This window comes from Crocodylus siamensis, chromosome 13 (assembly GCF_052110815.1).
Source record: "Crocodylus siamensis isolate JL-2025a chromosome 13, ASM5211081v1, whole genome shotgun sequence".
Classification (NCBI taxonomy): domain Eukaryota; kingdom Metazoa; phylum Chordata; order Crocodylia; family Crocodylidae; genus Crocodylus; species Crocodylus siamensis.
The window spans coordinates 3,519,891-3,543,883 of record NC_143407.1 but is presented as its reverse complement, the minus strand read 5'-3'; the positions used below and the strand labels follow the sequence as shown (position 1 = coordinate 3,543,883).

General features: G+C 49.0%; 1 protein-coding gene across 6 annotated transcripts; it reads left to right on the top strand.

Moving 5' to 3' along the window:
- The first annotated feature begins 1,601 nt into the window (after positions 1-1,601).
- Positions 1,602-19,774, top strand: LOC149853685 (complement decay-accelerating factor-like). Of its 6 annotated transcripts, none has more exons than XM_090026659.1 (11): positions 1,602-1,795; positions 1,889-2,074; positions 2,584-2,775; positions 3,621-3,720; positions 4,595-4,677; positions 5,714-5,785; positions 9,081-9,152; positions 9,859-9,909; positions 10,144-10,179; positions 11,149-11,223; positions 13,029-19,774. In XM_090026659.1, exons 1-10 carry the CDS (start codon positions 1,714-1,716, stop codon positions 11,220-11,222), a joined length of 948 nt encoding a protein of 315 aa, XP_089882785.1. In that variant the 5' UTR covers positions 1,602-1,713; the 3' UTR covers position 11,223; positions 13,029-19,774. The 6 variants fall into 6 exon arrangements, with proteins under 6 accessions (XP_089882785.1, XP_089882782.1, XP_089882783.1 ...); XM_090026656.1 differs by having other exon boundaries at positions 9,078-9,152; XM_090026657.1 differs by having other exon boundaries at positions 5,711-5,785.
- The last annotated feature ends 4,219 nt before the right edge of the window (positions 19,775-23,993 follow it).

Below are 23,993 nucleotides of genomic sequence, written 5' to 3'. Positions count from 1 at the left end.
AGTTACTTTGGTTCCTTTTACTTGGCTCATCTCTTGAAGAATATGTTGGCTCTGCAAGATAAACAGGCTGTCCTAGCCTCTAGCACCTGAGCAGGATGCAGCGGCCCATCTCCTGGCTGTACCTGGGTGAGAAGTCAATAGAGCCCCTCGACCTCCGAGCTTTATGGAAGTTTCTGACATTTTCCAGTGGATCCAATGCTGGGAAAGCAACAGAGGAGGAGCTTTCATAGCCATAAGGGATAGGAACAGTGGAGGAGTGGTCACCAGGGGGCTGGGTGAGAAGTTAAAGATGTGCAGGGAAATGCCTGGTGTGAAGCTGGGGTCAACCAGGATGTCCTTAGTGAGTGTGCTTCTCTGGCAAAGTTATGTGGGGGGGTGGTAATTCTGAAAATAACTTCCTCATAGTTGTAACTCTTATCATAGGGAGAATATGGGCAGTGCATGTGATACGTGCCTCTCACCTTGGCTGGGTGATCAGCTTAATCTCAGTGTGGAGTTCCTCAGAAGGGCGAAGTCAACAACAAGGGCCATCTGTATTAAAGGGAAATCATCCTGCGGAGACTCTGCGGTTGCCACCTGCCACAGTCTTGTCACCTTCCTCCTCGCCCCTGCTGCTTGACCTGTGGCCCCCAGGTGCCTGCTGTCTGTGTGGCTGTGTCTTGCAGTCAGTGATGCACCTAAGTGGAGAGTACAGGTGAGGGAGGTCAGGGAGAGAGCCCAGCCCTGGGCTAGGAGAGCCCTTGTTGTGTTTGTCGATCAGGCGCCATGCGCGAACATGCAGCTTGGTGTGCTTTGTCCAGAGGGACAACCGGAAGGCAGCGTAAAATTGCACAGTATAGGCTACCTAAAGTACATAGGTACCTACATATACCTACATATTGATATACAGTGCAAATCGACTCTGTCTTCCAAACTATATTTTTCCCTGGAGAAGTGTATGTGTGTACACTAACCAAAGTACGTACATACTGGTACACAAACTCATGCACTGCCCACAAGCTATGGGTTTCCCTAAATTTGGAGAGCGAGGCTGCTCTGCTCTTTCCCTATAGTGACTAGTTCATATAGACGCAGAGATCAAGCACAACCTGTCCATGTTGCATACTCTGTGGGTATGTGTGTGTAGCCTCTCTCTCACATACACAGTGTTTATAAAATCCTTGTGCCACTTTAAACTTAAATAACTTTGGATGTACACATAAGAGAAGCAAACTGCAGCCGGTGACTGACAGCATGATTCATTCAGTTTTTTAGCACGGTAGAAGTTATGCATAGGGTAAAGATCACAATTCATGGGATCATCCAGCAACACCTGGAAAATGTTCGCTAGGATTTGGAAAACCAGCCTGAGCGATGCATCCCGCAGGACAGCAGTGATGTGGAAGTCTAGAAATGCGAGCTGCCTTGTGTTAAAAATCAATGAAGGATGCTTTCCGTGGCAGCAGGCAGTTTGCTTCTCTCGTGGGCACGTCCACTGTTATTCAAGTTGGTTTTATAAGCCCCGTGCGTGTGTCAGTGGCGGTGCTTATAAACCCCGGTTGAAGGCGCAGCCCTCAGTGACGCGGCCGCAGCCGGCTCCGGCTCCGGCTCCGGCTCCAGCTCCCTCCCCCGGGGCGGTCTGCCGGCCCCGCGCCGCTCCCCGCGCCCGCTCCCCGCGCCGTGGGACGCCGGCTCCGTCCCGTCCCGTCCCGTCCCGTCCCGTCGCGTGCCGCCATGTGCGGCCGGCTCCGGCTCCGGCTCCGGCTCCGGGCGCTGGCGCTGCTGCTGCTGCCGCTGCTGCTGCCCGGCGGGGGCGGTGAGTGAGCGGGGCCGGGGGCCGGGGCCGGGGGCCGGGGCGGGGGCCGGGGCCGGGGCCGCGCCGCTGCAACCGGCTCTGCTCCCGCCGCAGGTGCGTGCGGGCCCCCGCCCCCGCTGCGCGGCGCCCGGCCCGCCGGCCCCGCCGCCGCCAGCTACCCCGAGGGCGCCGACGTGACCTACGAGTGCGAGGCCGGGCTGCGCAAGGTGCCGGGGATGCTGCAGACGCGGCGCTGCCTGCGCGGCTCCGCCTGGTCCGCGCTGGAGCCCTTCTGCGCCCGTGAGTAGCGCCCGCCCGCGCCCGCGCCCGCGCCCCCGCCCCGCTGCTCTGCCCTGCCCGGGCCGCGGTGCCGCAGGCAGCTGGGCCCGGGCCCGCTGTCTCGCCTCGAGAAGAAAAGCCGCCCCTTCCTGCAGCCCCCCGCGCGGCAGGAGCCGGGTGCCATTCCCTGATGGTCCCCCGTCTCTTCTTACCAGACTCGTCCCTGAACCCTTGCAGCTAGCAGCGTGGTTCTTCATCAGCCCCGTTTTCGGTATTATGTAGTTGTGGGTCACGCAAGGCAGGACGTGGGCTCCTGCGGTGCCCCTGCTGTCCCTGCAGCAGGTCAGGGTGTGAGGTCGGTGCGGATTCTGGATGGCATAGGATGGTTCATCTAGTCACCAGGAGGTGGAACGAGGTGACTTCGGCGGTCCCTCTGTCACTTCGGGTCCATGGTAGAAGGCTAAAAAATGGAGCTTGTGTTCAATCCCTGGCTCTGTTGCTATTTCTCTGCCTCTCATCTTTGTTCCTAGGAAGCTGCAGTGACCCAGTGAGGTCCAGGTTTGCTCAGCTGTCACACGAGGACGCGACAAAGAGTTTCTACCCTGTTGGGAGCACCGTGCGTTACGTCTGTCGCTCCGTGTACGAGAATGTCAGTGAAACGCACCCAACCAGCACTTGTCTTGAAAACCTAGCCTGGTCAGATATCCCCGAGTTGTGTAAAAGTGAGTGGTGTCTTTCCTGCTTCTTCCTATGGATGCAGTAACCAACCTGGAGCAGACAGGAGAGTGTTGGGGAGGTGGCTGCGGCCGATCTGTCAGCATTAACTTCTGTGACTTTCAGGTTGAAACATCTTTTAGTCCGTTGATTTCAAATTCCTTCTGAGCTGAAAATGAGGGAGTGAACAGCGGACTCCCTCACGGTTGGGCAGTGGTCGCTGCTGTGCATCAGTGGTTCAGTGTGGGTGGTATTTCCAGTGCTTCTTCTATACTTGGAACAGAAATCACAAGCAATGCAGTAACTATTAGGTCGGGTTTTAAAATGCTTAGCATGATCTCAGCGCAGCCGGTGGGAGAATGAGACTACTCCTACGGTTTTCTTACGGTGTCAATATGCTGCATCTTCCAGTTGGTGCAAAGGTCTCTTCTAATGCAGGGTTACAGGACCTAGGGAAATGAAACCAGTTTTCAGTTTCCCTCCTTGAAAAAATGGGTTAAATTGTCCATTACAATTTGCTACAAATGATTTCTGGTGCTGTCTTTAGGTGCAAGTGCACCGTGGCGCTCTTTCTTGTCTTGCCTATGGAGATGATACACTTCTGAGTGCTCGTTCTGGGGAAAAGTACCTGCTGCTTTTCCCAGGATCCGAGATAACATTGCAGGAGAATGTCAAGGTTGCAAAGGGGAGTCGGGCAATTAGAAATGGACACGGGTGTCTACGGTTAAGGAGGATGAAAAGAGAGGTGTAATACTCGAACTTAGGTGGTCTGAGGTTGTCGTGTTCTCTTGTAGGGGTGCGAGGGAGTTTTCCTTCCTTTTAACATGCTGATGCTAAGCTCGGTCTCTCCTAGGGAAATCTTGCGGTGCTCCAAAAGGACCAGAACACAGCAGAGCTGCAGTTGTAACAGGCTTTCTCTATGGTGACAGCGTGGAAATCACTTGTGACGCAGGGTGAGCCAAGCTGCGCCGTGTGAGTCGTGGGGCCGTCGCTGGGTAGAGCTGCTGGTCAGCACTGGAACAGGGAGAACGAGGAACCTGGTCTTCTATTTAAAGGAAAAAACTCTACTCAGAGCAGATGCTGGAAGCCTGTTGGCAAGGTCTGGTCTACCTGCTTGAAGAGTAAACATGTCTAAAAAGCAGTGGGCCAAACTAAAGATCCCCCAGACTAATTTAGAGAGCAAAAGGGATGGCTGTGGCATCGTGGGTTTTGCCTGATGCATGCAGACTGCTGTTGGAAAAACCTATGTAGCGTGCAAGCAGATTTGCTTGTACTTTCTTTCCGGGTGTAGTTTCCGATCTTCAGAATAACTGACTGAGCTCCTGGCTCGGAAGCCATAATGCAAGCGTGGGTGCCATGGCTTAAATGAACGTGTATGGTTTTATCAGCGTAGCATACCCCGAGTGGCTTGTGATTCTCCACCGGGGTGTCGCGGGGTGCCACACAGCGTTAGCACTGTTATGTGTGCCACGTGATTCACAAAATAAACCCAGCGCTTTCCAACGGGAATGCGTAGTCTTAAAACCTTTTTGACCCGTTATAATCTTTGTGAGTGCTTTGCACAGAAGAACCGCTCTATGTCTTTTCCAAGGGGTGCCTCGAGTCTACAAAGGTTAAGGTGTGAGGATTTTGAAAGACTGGCAGCAAAGTGAGAGCTCCTGCGTATCTGCCTTCTCTTGCTCTTGCTGTCCAGACAGATTGCCTTTGTGTACGTGGGAAAGACCTTGCTCACGAGAGAGTGTCTTTCTGCCAGCAAGTGATAGCTTTGCTATTAAGGGCCAACTGTAAGAACTTTTGTAGGAGCCCTTTCCCCCCTTGTTTCTTTAGGTACCAGTTAACTGGGCAGCGGCTCATCAGATGTCAGTTGAAAGGAGATCAAGTTGCATGGACTGATCTTCCAACTTGCCAACGTAAGGATATCCTCTGCTCTTGGGAAGACCGGAGATGTGCAGCAGAATAACTCTGCTGAAGAGCTTCTCTTGACAGTGTCCAAAGGAGGAGGATTTTGTACAGGTTTTGGAGAGGGGCCAGGCATGACGAGACCTTGTAATGTTTCATCCCTCTGACTACCCACCTGGGGAAGCTTTTCATCACAGGGAGTTCCCCCTCCTTATCCGGACACCTCTTGACCAACTCTTGCTCTCTTCCAATGCAGCGTGCATGTTTGGTGGCCATTATATCAGCCAGATTTTACTGAAAGATAGGTCCTCGTGACAGGCCCCCTCACCCCAAAAACTGTATTTCATCATGACAAAGTAATCCTTAGATCCTCAGCAAGATTTTTGCCTAGGATATTAATTTTGTTCAGCACACCTCCTGGATTTCTTCAAGCTCTTCTTCCTGTTAACAGCTGCTAGGGCTGTTAGTCGTAGTGGAAGAGAAGCAAAGGCTGGTCTGCTTTTCCTATCCACGTGGGTCTCGGATGATGTCAATACTTGCTACCACGCGGTGAACCAGGGCACTTCAGGCTGTGTTGAAGCACAGTTTGTTAAGAGACATGTCTTACCACTTCCTTTGTTCACCTCTCCGGTGCTGGAGGTGGTTAGAACAGCTGCCCGCAGTGTTGTTCCCCTTTTCACCTCTTGCTGCTCCTAGTGGAGCCCTCCAGCTTCAGCAGAGCCCTTGGTCAGTGACTTTCCAAATGGGATTCTCCCTCCTTCCCCCTTCCTGGTAAGAGCAGCATGTGTCCATCTCCAGCAGTGCCATATTTATGGGCTATTGCTGCAAGGGAGAGTTTGATCTTGCATGGTATGTGTGCTCAATGCCTGGAATCTCTCTGAATAACCCATACCAAAGAGCCAAGGGTACGGAAGAGTAGGTTACCCGATGGTCTTTTCCCATGTTAAAAAAAAAAAAGAGAGAACCTGTGACCTAACAGGTGTGGGATATAGCCTGGGGAATGATGTACTGCCGTGTTCATGGCTGCTTTTTCTCTCTCTCAAGCAGTCATGGCAACACCACCGACTACTCCCAAGAGCGACCCCCCTGGACGAGCAGCCACGGCTGTTAATTCCACAGGTAAAAAAAGAATCGCCTGTTGCTTAAAGTTTGGAGGTCCGGGGTTGTTGGTATGTAACCAGATTGCAAAACAATGGGACGGACAAGTTGTGCTTTTATAGTGCAGAGAGAAGTGGCTGTCCCTGAAAACTGAGGTTGTGAATGATTTTACAGGGGCAGGAAGTCAGCAGGGATCATAGGATCCTAGAAAGATAATTATCCAAATGTGTTTTGAAGGTGTTCAAAGTGGGTGCTTGAACTGCCTCCGGTGGCAGGCTATTCCAGACGTTTGGGGCTCGGACAGTGAAGAAGTTCTTTCGTATGTCCATCCTGAACCGGTCACAGTGGAGTTTGTGACCGTTCAATCTTGTCATCCCTTGGGGGGCTCTGGTGAACAGTCATTCCCCCAGATTCTGATGAGCACCCCAATAAGCTTATAGGTGGCCACCAGATCACCCGAACCTTCACTTTTCCTGGCTCAATAGACCCATTGCTCTCAGCCTCTCATCATAAAGTCTGTTTTCCTGACCTCTGATCATGCACGTGGCTCTTCTCTGCACCCTCTCAAGCTTCTCCACATCCTGTTTGAATTGCGGAGCCCAAAACTGGACGCAGTACTCCCGCTGTGGCCTCACCAAGGCCAAGTACAGCAGGAGAATGACGTCCTGGGATCTGCTTGAGAAGCATCTATGGATGCAAGCCAGCGTTTTCCTCGCTTTACTAGCTGCAGCATCACACTGAAGGCTCATGTTCGTCTGGTGGTCAACCATGACCCGCAAGTCCCTTTCATCTGTAGTGCTAACCAGCGTAGCACTACCCAGCCTATAAGCATGGTGCAGGTTTTTCCTCCCAAGGTGGAGAACCTTGCATTTTTCAGTGTTGAACACCACCAGGTTCTTGTCTGCCCATTTCATGAGTCTGTCCAGGTCCGCCTGGATCACCCTCCTGTCCTCAGGTGTGGATGCTTTACCCCAGAGTTTGGTGTTGTCAGCAAACTTGGCCAGTCTGCTTCTGACACCAGTGTCCACATCATTGATGTAGATGTTAAACAGTATAGGCCCCAGGACAGAGCCTTGTGGGACCCCACTGGTCACAGCGCACCAAGACGATTGGCTGCCGTTGACTACCACCCTCTGGGTCCTTCCACGGAGCCAGTTCCTCAGCCAGCAGATTGTGGTGAGGTCAAGGCCACAGTTAGCCAGTTTAACCAAACGGTGATTATGGGATACCAGGTTGAAGGCATTTTTAAAGCTGAGATATACAACGTCGATCTCTTCCCCTTTGTCCAGGTGATAAGTTGCCTGGTCATAAAAGGAAATGGTCAATCAAGATCTACCCGCAACAAACCCATGCTGGGTCTCCCTCAGGTACTGCCTTCAGCTAGTCTGTTAAGGATGGCCTCCTTGATAATCTTTTCCAAGACTTTCCCCAGGATAGAGGTCAGGCTGATGGGCCTGTAGTTTGCCAGATCTACTTTCCTCCCTTTCTTGAAGATTGGCACCGTATTGGCCCTCTTCCAGTCGCTGGGCTCTTCACCAGAGCGCCAAGAGCTCTCGAAGACCCATGCCAGGGGCTGGGCTATGATGCTCGCCAGCTCCTTGAGTATCCTGGAGTATAACCCATCAGGGCCAGCTGACTTGAAGGTATCCAGCCTGTCGAGGTCTTCCTTCACAAGGTCAGCTTCGATGGAGGGCAAGGAGTCTCCCTCGCCCGGGCCTCCCTGACCCACAGCGGGCAGGGCTATCCCATGGGGCTGATAGAAAACTGACATGAGGTACCCATTTAGCAAGTTTGCTTTTTCCTGGGCGTAGGTTGTCAGTTGCCCTGTCTGGTTTAGCAGAGGTTCAATGTTGCCCTTGCTTTTCCTCTGGCTCCCCACATATCTAAAAAAGGACTTTTTATTTTCCTTGATATTTGTAGCTAGCTGGAGTTCCATCACAGCGTTGGCTTTCCTGATTTGCTCCCTGCAAGTCCAGACTAAAGCAAAGTATTCTTCCTTGGTGGCAGTTCCAGTCCTCCATCTTTTATAGGTCTTCCCCTTAAGATGCAGGAGATCTGCCAGTTCCCCGGAGAGCCAAGGGGGCTGCTGTGCCCTCCTGCTGCCTTTCCTCTGAGATGGGATGGACTTTGCTTGCGCATCCAGGATTGCTCCCTTGAGGATCAACCACGTGTCCTGAACTCCCCTCTCCATTGGGTTGTGGCCTTTTAGGGCCTCTCTGACAAGCTTCCTTAGCTTGTCAAAGTCAGCTTTCCTGAAGTCGAGGACTTCTGTACAACTGACTGACTTGCCAGCTTTACGGCAGATGGTGAAGGTGATCAGTTCATGATCACCTTTGATTGTTAGGTTGCCAATTAGGTCATCCTGGTTGCCGATACGAGGTTGAGCAGTGCTTTACCTCTTGTGGGCCCGTAGACTTCCTGCGTCAGATAGAGGTCATCCACACATGAGAGAAAGCTTTGTGACTGCTCGGATTTGGACGAGCACTCCTCCCACGAGATATCTGGGTAGTTAGAGTCTCCCATGACAACTGTACACCGGGATCGTGTGGCCTCAGCCAATTCCCTGGTGAACTCCTGGTTGAGGTTTTGACTCTGGGAGGGGGTCTGTAGTAGACCCCCACCATAGTATCCCCTGCGCCGTGTTCCCCATGGATTTTAACCCAGAGGGTCTCAAGTCGTCCGCCCTGGGTGCCAATGTTGGCTTGCAGGGACGTGTAGCTTTCCTTGACATAGAGAGCTACACCCCCGCCCCTTTTGTCCACTCGATCCCTCCTCTACAGGGTATAGCCATCTATACCCATGGTCCAGTCATGGGTGGAGTCCCACCAGGTCTCTGTTATCCCTATGACATTGTAGTTATTTGCATTTAGGAGGAGAGCAAGTTCCTCCTGTTTATTCCCCATTTGTGTATAGACACGCAAGTGTCCCCTCAGGGCCTCTTGCCTTGCCTACATTTTGTTGCAGGGCTGGGGCTGGGGTGGGATCTCTTATGTGCCTTGGCCTGCTGGCTTTGCAAGGGCCACTTGGTGTGCCAGCAGCGGCAGTATTCCCCCCACCTGCCAGCAGGCTTAGTTTAAAGCCCAGTGGAGCAGGTCAGCCCGTCTGGTTGAGAAGAGCCTTCTCCCCACTGGAGAGAGGTGGAGGCCATCCCTTCCCAACAGCTTGCTGCCTCGCTCACCAAAGAGCGGACGGTGGTCATGGATGGTCTTTTCCCATGTTAAAAAAAAAAAGAGAACCTGTGACTTAACAGGTGTAGGATATAGTCTGGGGAGTGATGTACTGCAATGTTCATAGCTGCTTTTTCTCGCTCAAGCAGTCATGGTAACACCACCGGCTATGCCCAAGAGCGACCCCCCAGGACGAGCAGACACGGCTGTTAATTCCACAGGTAAAAAAAGAACTGCCTGTTGCTTAAAGTTCTGAGGTCCGGGATGTCATTTGCAGTTGGATCCAGGTGGAATAGGGTCACCTTACTGTAAGCGTCATTCCCTGCCTGGTCTCCTCTGAACTACAGCTAGGGACTGAGGCTTTCTCACTTTGCATGTTGTTTTTCTGTTTGCTTTCTGACAACCTGCTCACTTTACAGAGCTACAGCCATTTGTGCTTTGCTTGCGCAGGCCACGGGGTGTAGAGCTCAGGGGGGCTGAGCAGCTAAAAGCAAAGGCAGTTCTGCATTCCTGCCGCAAGTGGAAGGGTGCAGAACTGGAAATGGGGAAGAAGAGCAGTTTTTGGGTGTTGTACAATGCGCTGTGGTAATGGGACCATGATCCATGGCTGGGGCCTCTATATGCTGGTGCATCACAAGTCACCAAAGCCAGTGGAGGGAGCACTTGTAGATCTGGTGCTTTTTTCAATTCCCTTTTATTTTTATATTTTTTTGTCCTGCATTTGACATACACTCTGGTTTGGTGTGGGGGGTGCTGTCTTCATGGCAGGCCTGTAGTTGTGCATGTGGGAATGCATGTGTGTGTGTGCGTGCATGTGCGTGTGTGTGTGTGTGTGTGCGCGCGTGTGCGTGCGCGCGCACGCGTTTCAAAAGGCCAAGTGGGTCAGCTTGTTTATCCATTTTAAAAAAAGATTTATTTCTGTTACAGATAATTCACTCCAGAGAACACCTGGCATGTTTACTAAACATCACAATAAAGGTGATGATAGTATTTTTCTGGCAGCTTTAGAAAGTTATCCGTGAACTTTAGTTCCACACCTATAGTAATGATGTGAACAATATCAATATAAATGAATATACATATCCTGACTCTTCCTATGAAATTCTTAATATTAAAAAGTATGTTATGGTATTGTTTGGTATAAGTGAGGGGGAAAAGTGTTACTGACACTTGTGTGGCTTCATTTTTGTCTTATTTTTCCCCCACTTTCAGCTCCCCAAAATGGTGCTGCTATTGGTCTGGGTACTGGTAAGTCACTTAAAACAGAAAAATACTCCACTGCGCTGAAGCTGTTACTGTCTCCACTGTATTCAAATAATTTAATTTGGGTGCTGGCACTAGAGTTGGGCCAGCGCACGCAGTGTTGCCCTCATTATGCAGGCAGTAAGCACATGACTGGGGGTGGTCTGCTGGGTATTGAGCTTGCTGCTCTAGGAGGGTGTGAGCCACGGCACTGGGCTTCTGTCAGTGACCCTGCGAGTCCGGTGCAGTGATAACTAGGATGCTGTTACTTATGGGAATGAGGTTCTCACCAAACTCCCCGAACGTACGAGCCTGAATATACTAGCTTAGTGAATGCCTGCTGTTCCCCCAACCCCTCCAAGTGGCTTAACTATGGGGAATAAGTTTCACTCTGTACGCCCCCATGCACCAGAGCAATTTAATGCATCCTCCTAAAATCAGTGGGGTTGAAGATGCATTTAGTGAGGCCCATTCTTCAGTGTCTTGCTGAACTGCAGTGTCAGAGTAGCTCTGTCAAGGTGCAGATAACAAGCCCTCCCTGTATGATGGGGGCAACCAGTGCCCCATGGAGCTATTGCAGACGGGGCTCTAGCAGTTCCCGTTCTGCAACCTACATACATCTGTGTTGCATGGTTCTCAGATATCGAGCAAGCTGGAAGGTAAGAGGTGGTGTAGAGCTGGAACGTCCCAGCTGTACAGGAGACAGCATTACTAACCTGCATGCTGAATGAGCTGGAAGTCTAATGTGAAACATTGGTCTGAAAGAAGTGCAGATGTGATAGATGAGGAAGTCCCACTTCAGAGCCCCTTTCCAGATGAGCAAAAGAGTTCACGGTCAGGGATTGAAGGAAAGGGTTTCTCTATTGTTCTAGTCTGTCGATGGTGAGTGTATACAAGGTGCAGCTGGTGTCTGTCAAAATGGTATGTTTTGTGTAACTTTAATTCTCAGTTGCCGTTTCTTGTTTCTTCTGCCAGGACTTTTCGCTGTGATTGGTGGAGTTGCAATGGTTGCTGGAATTTTTGCAGCTAAGCGTCAGAAAAAGAAATGAGGTAAGTCAGTCTAAGATACCATTTGTAATTCGGTTTTGTTCCAAGAGCATATTCATTACCGAAAAATGACTGTGCGAGTGGAGGGTAGGTTTGATGGGCCTATTGCAGATTTCCCTAATTTTCATTTTATGAATGACGGAGTAGATCACGTGCTGGTGACAAGAAACAAATAAAGCCCTGAAAATACGTTAAAAAACTGACTTCATCCAGCAGGTGTCAGTGTGATATCACTTTTTTGATGCAAAGCAGGCAAGGTTCTTTGGGTACATGTGATATCTTTTATTAGACCAACAGAGTAGGTGGAAAAATGTTCTTTGCAAGCTTTTGGGTGCAATCGCCCATCTTCAGGCAGAGGGAGTCTCTGCTGATCTGAGATTCCAAGGAATGAAATAAAAATGTTGATTCAGTAAATCATCTAGCACTCTTCAGTGTAAGATCTGTGGTGCTTTGGAAGAGGTATTCGAGGTAAACCCATATTACCCTGAAGACCTTAGGTCATTTTAGCACATAGCACAAAGAGGCTTCCATGTTGATCTCGTGCAAATAGCATAGTGCTTCATATAGTATGTGCAGGGTCCATGATGAAGATCAATATGCAATGCAGTTAGTCACTGGAGCTGGGTTTTTGGTTATAGCCGTGCTGGTCTAAGCATGTAGGCAGGCAAGGTTCTTTGGGTATATGTGATGTCTTTTTTTAGACCAACTGAGTAGTTGGAAAAAAGTTTTTTGCAACTCGTGTCATGTGTATGTGTTAAGCCACAGTGGGGTCAAAACTGTAGGGTTGGTAGCCCCTGCTGAGGCCACAAAGCCTGCCAAGTTTCAAGGAGATTGATGCAGGGGTTTGTGGGGGAACCACCTCAAGCTACTGACAGGCAGAACTCATGACATAGATGACCCTGTGTATGTTAAGGCGCAGTGGGCTGAAAACTGCAGGGGTGGTGGCCCCTGCTGAGAGCACAAAGCCTGCCAAGTTTTAAGGAGACGAGTGGTTTGAGGGGAACTGCACGTCAAGCTGCAGACAAGCAAAACTGGTGCCATGGGTGACCCTGTGTGTGTTAAGGCGGAGCAGGGTGAAAGCTGCAGGGATGATGGCCCCTGCTGCGGCCACGACGCCTGTCAGCTGTTGAGGAGATCGGTGCAGGGCTTCTGGGGTTTGGGGCCCTGCACCCCTAGCTGCAGACAGGCAAAACAAGTAACGATTAACACCTACAAAACCAGACTAAGGAGAGGAAATAATCAATACAGACAGTCAACTGCCCCAAGACAGAGACAGTCAATTGCACCACATCAGGAGTTTTGCCTGTCAGCAGCTAGAGGTGCAGGGCCCCAGAACCTGCCCCCGCTGAAGCGTCCGATGCTTCTCCAGATCTGAAGCATGGTCCAAAGCCTCGCACAGCCCTAGGGGATTGGAAACAAGGAGCTGGGATAGTCTAGTTCTCTGCTGTTCAGCAACATAGATATCTTTTATGTGTCTTTCTGCTTCTTCATGTTGTTCTTGTAGTTATTCTGCTTGATCACCAATCTCCCCTCACTCTGTAACAGACTCAACAGCTCCTTTCTCTATTTTTTTTTCTGTTGCTTAGGTTTTTGCCTCTAAGGTGATAGCATTTTTTCTCTACTTCAACCTGAAGTTTCTGTTATACAATTGTTATACATAGATTAGGTAATTTTTCATAAAAAAAAATAACTAGGGACTTCCTAATCCCAAAACTAGTGTTTTTCCCTGCAAATATTGGAAAATCCACCCTCAAAGAGATTGGAGTATATCGCTGTTTTGATTTGTAACTGCTTATTTTCCTTTTCAGGATGCAGGCCTGTTGCTGGCTTAGAAATGAGTAGGCATAACATCAGAAGAAAAGAATGGAAAACTGATTGAACTAATTTGATACACTGGTGCAGAATTTCTGTATGGAAATTAGATCTAAGATTGTTACTGTTTTTACTACTTTCCTCTTGTGAACGAGATGTGCTGTTAGGATCCTTGCTATTTGTGTGAAGCAGGAATAAAGGAACTGGATGTCCCCTCCTGACTTTGGAAACTGGATTATGAAACAAATTAATTTGTTCTGCATGTGCTGGCTTCTTTTGCTTGGACATGGTGCCAAATGGTTTTCCATGTAGAAACTATTAGCCAACTGAGTGTGGTGTGGTACAGCCTGAGTTGTGGACAAGTAATCTACACAGCTGCCTACTTATCCGCTTCCACCTGTAAGTGTGTATTATCCTTCTTTTAGCAGCAATTAACAGACATGGAAGGAACTCAAAATGGACTGCTGTCACTTTTCAATGCGATCTTCGTTTTAAAGCTACTTTTTACACAGTTTGTCTAGTGATGGTCTCTGAAAAGACTTCCCTTTTGTTCTCAGGTGCATAACACCTGTTCTCATCGCAAGTTTGATATCTGTTGCATCTTTCCAAAAATGGAAATGTCAGAGGACTTTGAATTTACCTGGAATTCAAAAGCTGTTCCTTATACTGATTTTTCTTTTTTTAATCCTGTTCCTATCAGAATAAGAAATCCTTGCTGCTTTCTTTACAATCAACTAGCATTGCCCTCTAAAAAGTGAGCAATGGGATCAAAAGTGTATTTTAGAGCAAATTCTCTAAGCATCAGGGCTTAAAAAAGACTATATTTTAGTAGTAAAATACTGTCTTTGCACTTCTTGGAGAACACTTTTTAACTTCAGACGATGCTTTTTCCTGTAAGTATTTGTGTGTTTTTACAATCAAGCCTTTTAGGTGCACTCAAAAAATGTAAGATGTTTATTTTTAATATATTTTTGCAGCTGTACTGAGGTTCATTCAGCAATACAAATACATTTTTCAATGATTGAGAATATTGTTTTTGGCATGTGACTGTCTCTTAAATAAAGGAACAGACTGAATTTTATTAGTAGATGTTTACGATTGTGAATCCAAAAAGATGACAAAGCCAGTAGGGAAATACAAATCACCTAAGCAAGGGACTAACATTAGGGGGGTGGGGGTGAGGAGGGGAACACAACTAGGTTACACAAAATACAATGTTAGCCATGTAAGCCTGGGGGTGAGGGAAGGAGGGGAGGGGGTTTGTGATGCTGAGAGAGAAAGAAGATAGATCCACACAAACCCATGCAATGGTGGAGGAAGTAGGTCGACGAAAGTGTCTTAGTCCATATAGAGTCTCATCGCGGGGGTCCTCTTTGAGTGGAGCAGGGTGGCCTGTTGCTGACGATTCCTCTTGAAGTGAAGTCCGTCAGGTGCAGAGTGGGGTTCAGGCGGTCCCCCCTGGGTCCAGGGCAGTGGCTGTTGGTCTGGCGGGGTCGGAGTACTGGCGGTGCCCCGTGATGGGCTCCACGTAGATGGTACGGGACCAGCGGATCATGTTGGACACCACGTGCATCAGCTTGGCGTAGTGACGGAGACGCGGCACGCACACAAGACACTCTTGTTGCTGGGGTCCCAGGCTCTGAACGTTGCCACAATGAGCACGTTGACCGCCACGTCGTAGCCACGGCCCCTCAGGATGTCGGCCAGCAGGGCATACTTCTCCTGCTTGTGAGCCCGGGCATTGGTTCTCAGAGGGGATGGCCACTTCCATGATCACGATATTCTTGGCCTCTTCATTTGTGATCATGATGTCAGGGCGCATCTGGCTCTCGTAGCCCGGGATGGTGCGGTTCATGGAGATCTCGCCTGCTGCAGCTGGGATGGCCCTCACCAGGCAGTCCTGGACAGCGTTGTGGCGGAGCTGCCAGGCCCTGGCGTGCGTCCTGCAGCTGCACAGCACGTAGGAGGGTCTCTGCTACGTAGCCACACTGTCGGCACCTCTTGTCCCAGTGGCTGAAGCAGACGGGGCCCCGTTCACAGGCAGGCAGTTGAGGGGGGCACGGTGGAGGAAGCGCCAGTCCACGAAGCACGTGAAGCTTCCAGTGGGCATGAAGTGGTTGCTGGAGTCCCACTATGAGGTGACGTCGAAGACCTTGTCCTGGTTGGGTTTGGCCCTCAGGTCACCAGCGTACTTGTTTCAGATGGCATCCTTCAGGAACTACTCCAGGAAGGTCCTCGTGCATGGCATCATGGTGACGCGGTTGTCATGCGGGACTGGTTGCAGGGAGACTCCCAGCTCCCAGCGCTCCTTGGTCCAAGTCCAAGTGCAGCCAATGCGCTTCCCGAGGCGGGGCATGGCGTTGCGGGCCCGGCTCCACAGCGAGGCCAAGTCCCCGCAAAATAAAATTGCTGTCCCATAAATTCTTTCCCAGGCAGCCAAGGAGTCCTGCCTATACACCATCTTGTTGTAGGACCCACGCGTGCTGAGAAGAAGATGACTTTGGCAGTCTACCTACACGAATATCCTCTGCTCAATGACATTATTCTGAACTTGTGCCAAACACCACTCCAGGTCAGTCCAGCTGCAAGCAAAAACCAGATCCTCAAGCTGGAAATCAAAGGCAGGTGGACAGCTGGATATACATCAACCAAACACAGGTTTAGCAAGACTATTTTCATACAGAGTGCAGTAAAGCATAGGTCCCACCACTACAAATCCAGTGTTGTTAGGGAGGAGGGTTGTTACTCTCTAGAGAGATGCTTTATTGCTGTTTAGTTTTTGCCTGCCATAGGCTTTCTTCCCCCTGTAGCCCCTACTCTCAGATTTGCCATTTGATAGAAATCAGTAACTCATGTGAATAAGAGCTGTAGGAAACATCATTTCTATTAAGCTTGTTTTTCTCTGTTTTGGCACCTTCAGGGAGTCTCCCAGCTTTTCCCCTCCCTAACCCCTCCTAAATTAGATCATCTCATCTGAGAAAACAAACACCGTGTAAGACTTTGATTTTCAAATGTCCTAATTCAGATGTAAACGATGTCTCAGGAATGAGTCAGCAGATAGATGGAAAATACCCTGGGACCAAAGTTAAACTCTCCAGACTCTCTAATTGCTTTTCAGAAATGCTCAGCTCTTACTTAAGCCCTCAAGTAAGAGCCAGCTTTTGAAAAGAGCTCAGCGCCCCATCTTAACCCAGCTTGCTGAGCTCTTTGGCAGGGAGAACCAGATAATGGTTGTCTTTGGTATTTCAGCTGCTGGGCTGCTTGCATATCTGAAGTGATGTCAAGGACCAACTCCCTCCCTGCATTTCCTGGTGCCAAATGATTCAGCCTGAAAGAATTGTGCAGTACCTCCCAGTTACTTTCTCCAAACTCCCCCCTCCTCCATCTCTCCCATCCCTTTAAATGTCTGAATGAATGGTCATGGATGAGGCAAGTTGCATGTTGCATGCTCAGTGGGGAGACCGCTGTCTGTGCACCATCACAGCAACCTGCAGTGAAGAGAGATTCTCGGAAAGGCCAATTAGCAGCTGTGTCTAGCTTCTCAATTTTAAGATGTTTCTATTTGACTGCTGACGACTTGAGAATAGACTCCCGCCAGCAGTGGTGCAAGCACCTCCTCTGGATACCTTTAAGAAACCCTCGGATGCTTATTTTGCTGGGGTGATCTGACCCCAGCTGACTTCCTGCCCCTTGGGCAGGGGTCTGGACCCAGTGATCTCATGAGGTCCCTTCCAGCCCTCATGTCTATGAATTTTGTTCAGTACTTAAAATTTAGCCAAACAGGGGAAGGGACATTTTCCCAGAGGTGGTAGAAGACACATCCCAGCAAGATTTTGAGTCCCTGCTCCAAAGCACGGGACCAACTCCTTCTCTGCCCCAAATCATAAACCTGCAGACTCTGATCTCCCCTGGCATGACATTTACTATGAAAAGTGGCACAAGTTGGCATCCTGGTGCCACCTTTGAAGCGTGTTAGCTTTTTTTTGCCTTCATGTCAACCAGAAGTCAAGCTAATAGGAGCCTTGTTCTCTTTTAGAGAAGTCACGGAGTCCTTTGAGAGAACTACCCTAAGGCAGAGATGTTGTAACAGATCTTAGAGAGGGGAGTAAACTTTCTTGTTTCAATGAGTGAGTCAAGTGCTTTGTCTGGTGATTACATCAGTGATGATTGTTCAACTGTGGAAAATTATGCCAGCTCTAACTTAGAAACCAGAGCTGTGGTAGGTGCTGTGAGTGTGTGGCCATGGGTGGGGCTCTCATTTGGAAGTGCAGCTTATAAGTGACTCCATTCTTCCACATGAGTGGTGACATTGGAGGGGGAAGTTCACAGGGAATATGTGTCTGCTGCCTTTATCTTCACATCCAGAGGTGTTGAAAGTATGCCAGAGTCAATATCCGATGAACTTTATTGTGTACGGAGGTTAACTCACAATTACCACACTGAAATCTGTGTTTTGGCTGTTGTGCTTCCAGTTCCCATCTAAAGGAAGGACTTTTTCCAAAGAATTCCAGTGGCTACTGATGAAGAAAATTCCCGTACCAGCATGCCCTGCCCGCATTGCATTTTGAATGGATGGATTGAGGGAAAAACACTTGGTAGGCCCAAGAATGCCAAGCTGATTGTGGGACAGAACTTCTAATGTTACCCACAAAAGCAATGCCAGCAATTTTAATGGGTGTTTAGAGGGCAGGAAGGCAGGCTTTACCCAGAGCAGCTTTCAGGATCCATTTCCTTTCGTGTGGGCTAGTTGCCATCCTGCTTCCAGAGTGATAGGGACTGGCTCTCCAGGAGTGTCCAAGCTCTTCCTCATGAGTTTGGGGTTTCCTATGTGGCAGTGTATGGGGCTGGATGCCCCACAGTCACGCAGGGTCCTGCGGGCTTCAGTTTTGAGTGAACCAGTTAGATTTTACATTCGTTCCTCCAGGACAGTTAGAGCCCTGCAGGTATATCCAGACTAGCCTGGGACATGCTGTGCTCATGCAGCCTCCTTTTCACTAAGTGACATAGGTGGAGTGCTGCACTAGTCTGATGACATTTTTCTGTGCTAGTTCAGGTATCTCTGTGCTGCTGCTTTATGCCCTGCAGCCATAGCTCTAGAGGTTGCAATAGCAGGAATGGCTCATCAAAAAGCCTGTACAGGTCTGTGTGATTTTATTTTTTCCCCCAAGTGGATGGTAACACTAATTTTCTCACTTTTTCAGGCCCAAAGTTACTCCAGGTTGTTTCATTGGTGCCCAAGCAAACATGATGTTCTGGGTATTCCTAACAGACAGAAATCTGCATGTTTGTGAACTGCTGCTAAGAAGTTGGAAGATGTGACTACCTGTCCATAAGCAGATCATTGATGTATAGATCAGTCTCAGAGCTGGGTGTGTATAGCTCTTTTTTCAGGCTAAATGGAGAAGCAGTTAAATGTGGCTTTATGTAATGAGATACCTTGGAACAGAGCAAGCTACTGATGCTTAAAGCGGTTCGTTTCTCTGGAGGCCACCAAAATCACAGACATACACTCTTTAGATGGCACAAAAGGTGTATTTGCAAATAGGGTCAGAGTAGAGTCAAAAACTCAGATTACTCTGAACCCACCAAGCAATTTTGCAGGCTGTATTTATCTTTTTCCTGCTGGGCACGTGTGCAGAAACAGGAACTCTTACAGCTCACTTCGTTTCATACAAGCATACATGTGGTTACATCACTACATACATCGCATGTATATTATAATTAACTACTTAAGTATGCAGGACGGAGAGGTAAATATGCATCAGCTAATTAAGCATGCTCAGAGACTCCTATAGGTCACCAAGAGTTTAACCCCCCCCCCCCCCTTCAAGGACACAGTCAGTTGAATTTCAGCTTCTGTAACCTGCATGAGAAAGGCTAGGGAGAAGCTGGGGGAGAGTCTGCGATTTAGTATAAGAAAAGCTGTGGCAAGGCTGGGCAAGGAAAAAAGTCCTTGGCAGTGTTTTTCTTTCTTATCAGGTGCAAGATGCAAGTTGTGCATTTCTAACAATACTCCATTTTTAACACTACTGCCCATAGCAAAAAGGGAAACCGGACCGAAGAGATTAGGAGGTGTTTTCCTAATACTCTTTATAATTGCAGAGGTTGAGGTTTTCTTTGGTAAGGAGGGCATGGGGGGTTGTGCATGTATATTTATTAGCAACAGAAAATGAGAAAAGCACTTGGGAATACAGCCATAAGAGGGAAGAGCAAGATGGTAGCAAGTCCCCCCAATGTTGTTCATCTCTACTGCTTTCAGGGAAATAGGACTTGTGTACATTTTTTGCAAGGTAAATGGGTTTACTCCAAAGAATATACCTGATGTGCCACTTTTTCTCCCTAGAGAAAGAGCTCTGCTAGGTCTCTAATGCTGGCTAACCCACCAGCCCAAATGAGCAATGCTTTTAGCACAGTCAGTGTCTGGCATGTTCGTGACATCAGACTTAGCAGCACTGACTATCTGCCATACCCTGGGCAAGCTCAGCAGCATCGTAACATGACTAACAAGCATTTCAAATCCTCAGTATGTTCTTAACCAACTTTTGGAGCAAGTGCTGGAAGTTAGTGAGTGTGTTTATAGTGCTTCTAAAAGCAACAGAAAAATGGCAAATGCAGGGACAGCACAACTCGCTCACACTCTCACAGCTGTAGCACAACCGACATCCCACACTGCTACTGTCCACGCAGGCCTCCCTGTACATCCTAGTTCAACCCAGAGCACATTCAGCTACTTACCAATTAATTTTGCCTTCCACACCCCGGTTCTGTCCAGAAAAACGAGGACACCGGCAGTGCTGTTTCCTTTTTCCAATCCACAGCCTCTTCTCTATAGCAGCTGTTAAGTCTGCTGAATTTTGTAGTGGTTTGATGAATTGCACGCACAGTGACTGGTCTGGAAACCATTAGTCATTCTTGGTCCAGGTCTTGAACCCTGGTATTATCCGCTGCCCTTCTGAGTTACTATGGGATACCAGCACAAGTGTTAATAGGAACTAAAATGATCCTGTCTTTATCCAGTTACGTTGAACAAAAGAAACATGCACCATTTGGTTTGGTAGTGGTTTTCTATGCCAAAATGGACACAGTTTTTGCTGTCTGCTAAGTTTCTTGATGATGACAGAATTCTGCTGGGTGTAGAGAGGCATTTACTCCAAAGTCCTTCCAGCCTTCTGCACAGCCTCCAGGTCACTGTCAGAGCCTTCAGGGAATTTCCACTAATACATAGTCTCCTGCTTGCTTTAGCAACACAGACCTGTTGCCATAATGATCAGCCCCTGGAAGGACAGGAGGCATAAATGCTGCTCCTGTTTTTGCTTGTTTATGCATCATGGGACCAATTTAGAAATATAAAAATAAAATGAAACACAACTTATTCTAACAGAAAATTCTTGCTGCGTGTAGAAAATGGTCCTCAGTGCATTGCAGTCTCCAAGGCAAGGTATCCACCTGGGCAAACACAATAAGCGGGGGTGGAGATGAGGGGCTTCCTCCAGCATTTTATCCCCATTTTTGGCAGTGGAATTGATGTCCTCTGGACCTTTTTAAATAATGCCCAGATTTAACCTTAGAATCGGGTGATTCTTGGGGAAACATGCACCAATGATTATCTGCAGAAATCAGCAACTTTTGCTGTTAAGGATTAGTTGCAAATTCCCTGCGTGTGTGTCACAAGCTGTGAGCTCCTCCACTCTCGTGGACGGTGCAGAGTGGGACCTGGGTCGGTCATGGAGCAGAGGCCTCTGGCTACTTGAAATGAAGCTATTGCTTTGGTGAGTGGCATTCTCTCTGGATCTACAAGTTCAATTGCCTGGCATGATACTGAGCTGTCCTGTCTTTTGGATGAGAAGTAAAACCAAAGCTCTTAAGGCTAATAGCCATTAAAACTCCTGTGCTGCTTTTTCCAAGTGTAAATGTTCACCCTGGTACCTGGACCTCCTCCGCTGCACTGTTGTGTGGTGTTGCTCTTGGCTATTGAACTGTTGCCACTTTGTTCCCTCGAGGCGGGAGGCAAAATTAGCTGCGTCTGCGTTGTTCGTGTAGTCAGCTCCGATCCATTTGGTTGAAGGATTCTGTATGACCGAGGCTGCTCGTGGGCAGTTCCCAGGCTTGGACCCTAACTCAAACAGATAAGTCGCATTGTATATGGTTCCACCTGAATGCCAGCTGCCAGTTCTGGGCATCAGATGATGTGGTTTCTCTTTTGCTCCATACTCCCTATGGATTTGCCAGGGATTATGAATCTTTTCCTGCCTCTGAACAGGCCTCCCTCTCCCAGGGGACATGCAAGAATAAGTCTCCCAGTGTTTTGGCTCTGTGAAGTGAAACGGTGATTTGCCCTATGCTTCTGCAGGTGAGATACTTAGAGCATCAACACCTTTAGCTGCTTTCCTGGGAACATGGTCACTGTTTCAAATTGCCTGGCTGGCAGGACCAGAAAGGTTTCCACATGAACATAAAGGTCACCCTGTCCAGGGTAAGCTTTTACTGAAGATGGCCTGGTGGGATCCCACTGGACATCAATTTGCAATTGGAGATTTTTGCCGAGCCTGGTCTCACAGTTAATTCAAAACCATTGAACAAAATGGATTGACCAGCCAGGGTAGTTTAAATGCTCCCCCTGATCTCTGCTGCATCTGTCTCTTCTCCCCTGGCAGCGTGTATATATTAGGGACATTGCTGACCATGTGTCCCGGGAGGGAGTGCAACAGAACAAGCGCTGGGCATGATTTCACTGCAGATGTCGGGAAGATGAACGCGTGTTTGCACCCTGCAGAAAGTGTTGGCCGTTTTCAGTGATGGACATACTTCCTAACGTAAATGTGGCTTTACAAAAAGGCTTTCAGCTCAAGTAAGCTAAGCTGCTCTTATCTTCCTGGCCTGCTTCTAAATTTGGGCTGGGAATTTACTCGCAGAGCTCCCAGGCACTCCAGTGAACTGGAAAGGGGACCCTGCAGCTGTGGGCACCACATATTTTCACACTGTATGTGGCTTTCCTGTGCTCTTACTGCAGAGTACATGTGAGAGGTATTTAACTGTACCAAACAGGAGGCATTGAGAGTGCCCACGTGTATGTTGTAGTGGGTAAGGCATAGACAGCTGTGCACAGACAGTGTGGGAATAACAGGAAACATGGAGATGGGGGGTAGCAGCAGCTGGGATATTATCAAGTTTCTTTTAGGCATCAGAACAAGCAGAGTTCAGACTATGGGTGAGGCCTGGTTGCCTGCCTTAATTTGTAAATACAGCCCCTCCCTCCATTACTTAATCAGGCTAGCGATGAATGAGTGGTCCCAGAGTGAGCTCTGCGTGCACCTTTGCAATATGGGAAAAAAGCAACTTTGGAAGTGATCCTCTGATTGCATTTGCTCTCTGTACAAACAGTCACAACTCCAGTGAAATCAAAGGGGCTCTTGCACCTTTTCACTATCTGACCCTAGGTAAGGAGGGTGAGTTCTTGTTCCCTCTCTTATAATCGATATCAAACTTCGGTGCCACCAGTGATCTTTATGCTAGCTGGTATCGGATCAGGCCCAGCAGAGAGGAGAGGGGGCAGGCACCGGCAGCTCAGAAATGGTCGTGTTTGTATTGGTTTCAGTTTTGTCTTCACTACGTGCCTGGCCTGTTTTACTCAGCTTCTCTTTTGAGCAGTATTTTGTAGCTTTGTGGCTTCATAGTTGTGGGTGTTGGAAGAGACCTCAAAAGATCATCAAGTCTGAATTGTACTCAATCAATTATGGATGAGTAATATAGCTACATTAATGTATTTATATTATAAATAGTACTACTACTGATTTGGAAGGTCTTGAGGTGACTTTGCTGGACTTTTTGAAGGGCTCTTGGCTGGAGTCTTCTCAGGAGTCTTGGCTGCAGGTTTTTCTGGAGTCTTGTCTGCTTTCTTAAAGAAAGTGCCCAAAGAAGTTTGGACAGACGTTTTCCACAGACACGGGTGACACAGAACTCGTTTGCTGGTATGGCGTGGCGTGGTGTCAGATCAAGCGCTGTAAAATCAAAACTGATGTCAGAAAGTTGAAACAGTGTCAATTTATAAATGTTGTAAGTGTGAAATGTAACTCGAAATGTTGTAAATCGAGGAGTGCCTGTATGGAAATCTCGCATCAATAGTCCCACTAGTTTGGTATCCTAGCTCCGTACTTGTATCCAAATGTATTTAAAATAGATTATAAGCATATCCATAAGGGTCGAATCCTAACCAGTGGTCAGCTTTCTTGGCAGATTCCTTTTGTTCCTCCACAGGTTGTCCGTGGAGGGTATTTCACGCTAACGGTCATAGAAGCTGGTGGTGAAATTCGACCGCGCGGCCTACCACAAAACACGGTTTGAACTGTTGAGAAATGGCTTTGAGGCTGAGAAATGGAAAAGAAACAAAAACACGTTCACTTCAGCAGAACTCGGGCGTATCTGACCAGGATACATCTTCAAGACAAGTCCTGGCAGGATGCTTGTCAATGATATCCCGTCCTCAGGCAACCGGTCTCGTATTTCGTAGCGCTTGTTCTTGTGCGGGACTGGAGTAGGGATGCCCTGAGGTAAGCAGGGATGGCTGGAACGGCTTTCCCAGCGCCCCTCCCCCCTGTGGAGATCCTGAACCCTTCCCGGCCACGAAGGGATCAGGCCCCTGCTGCCGCTTCTAGGCGACCCTGCACCTTCGGCCAGGCAGTGTCTCGCCCGGCGCCGGGCCGGCACGGGCCAGCTCAGGGCCCTCTGTGTTTCCTCGTGCAGCCTTAGCCGGCCGCTACCACCGCCGGAGAGCTTCTCCGCTCCACAACGGCGAGGCCGAGCCGGATGAGACCAGCCGCCGGAAGCCGGTTTCCCTGGAACGGGCTGCGAGCCGCGACTGGAGGCCGGGCTGTCATCACATGTCGGCGCAGGGTTGACGGGGGCGGCGGGGAGCTCCTGCCTGCCGCGCCCCGCGGAGGCAGCGCAGGCTCCCGCCAGAAGCG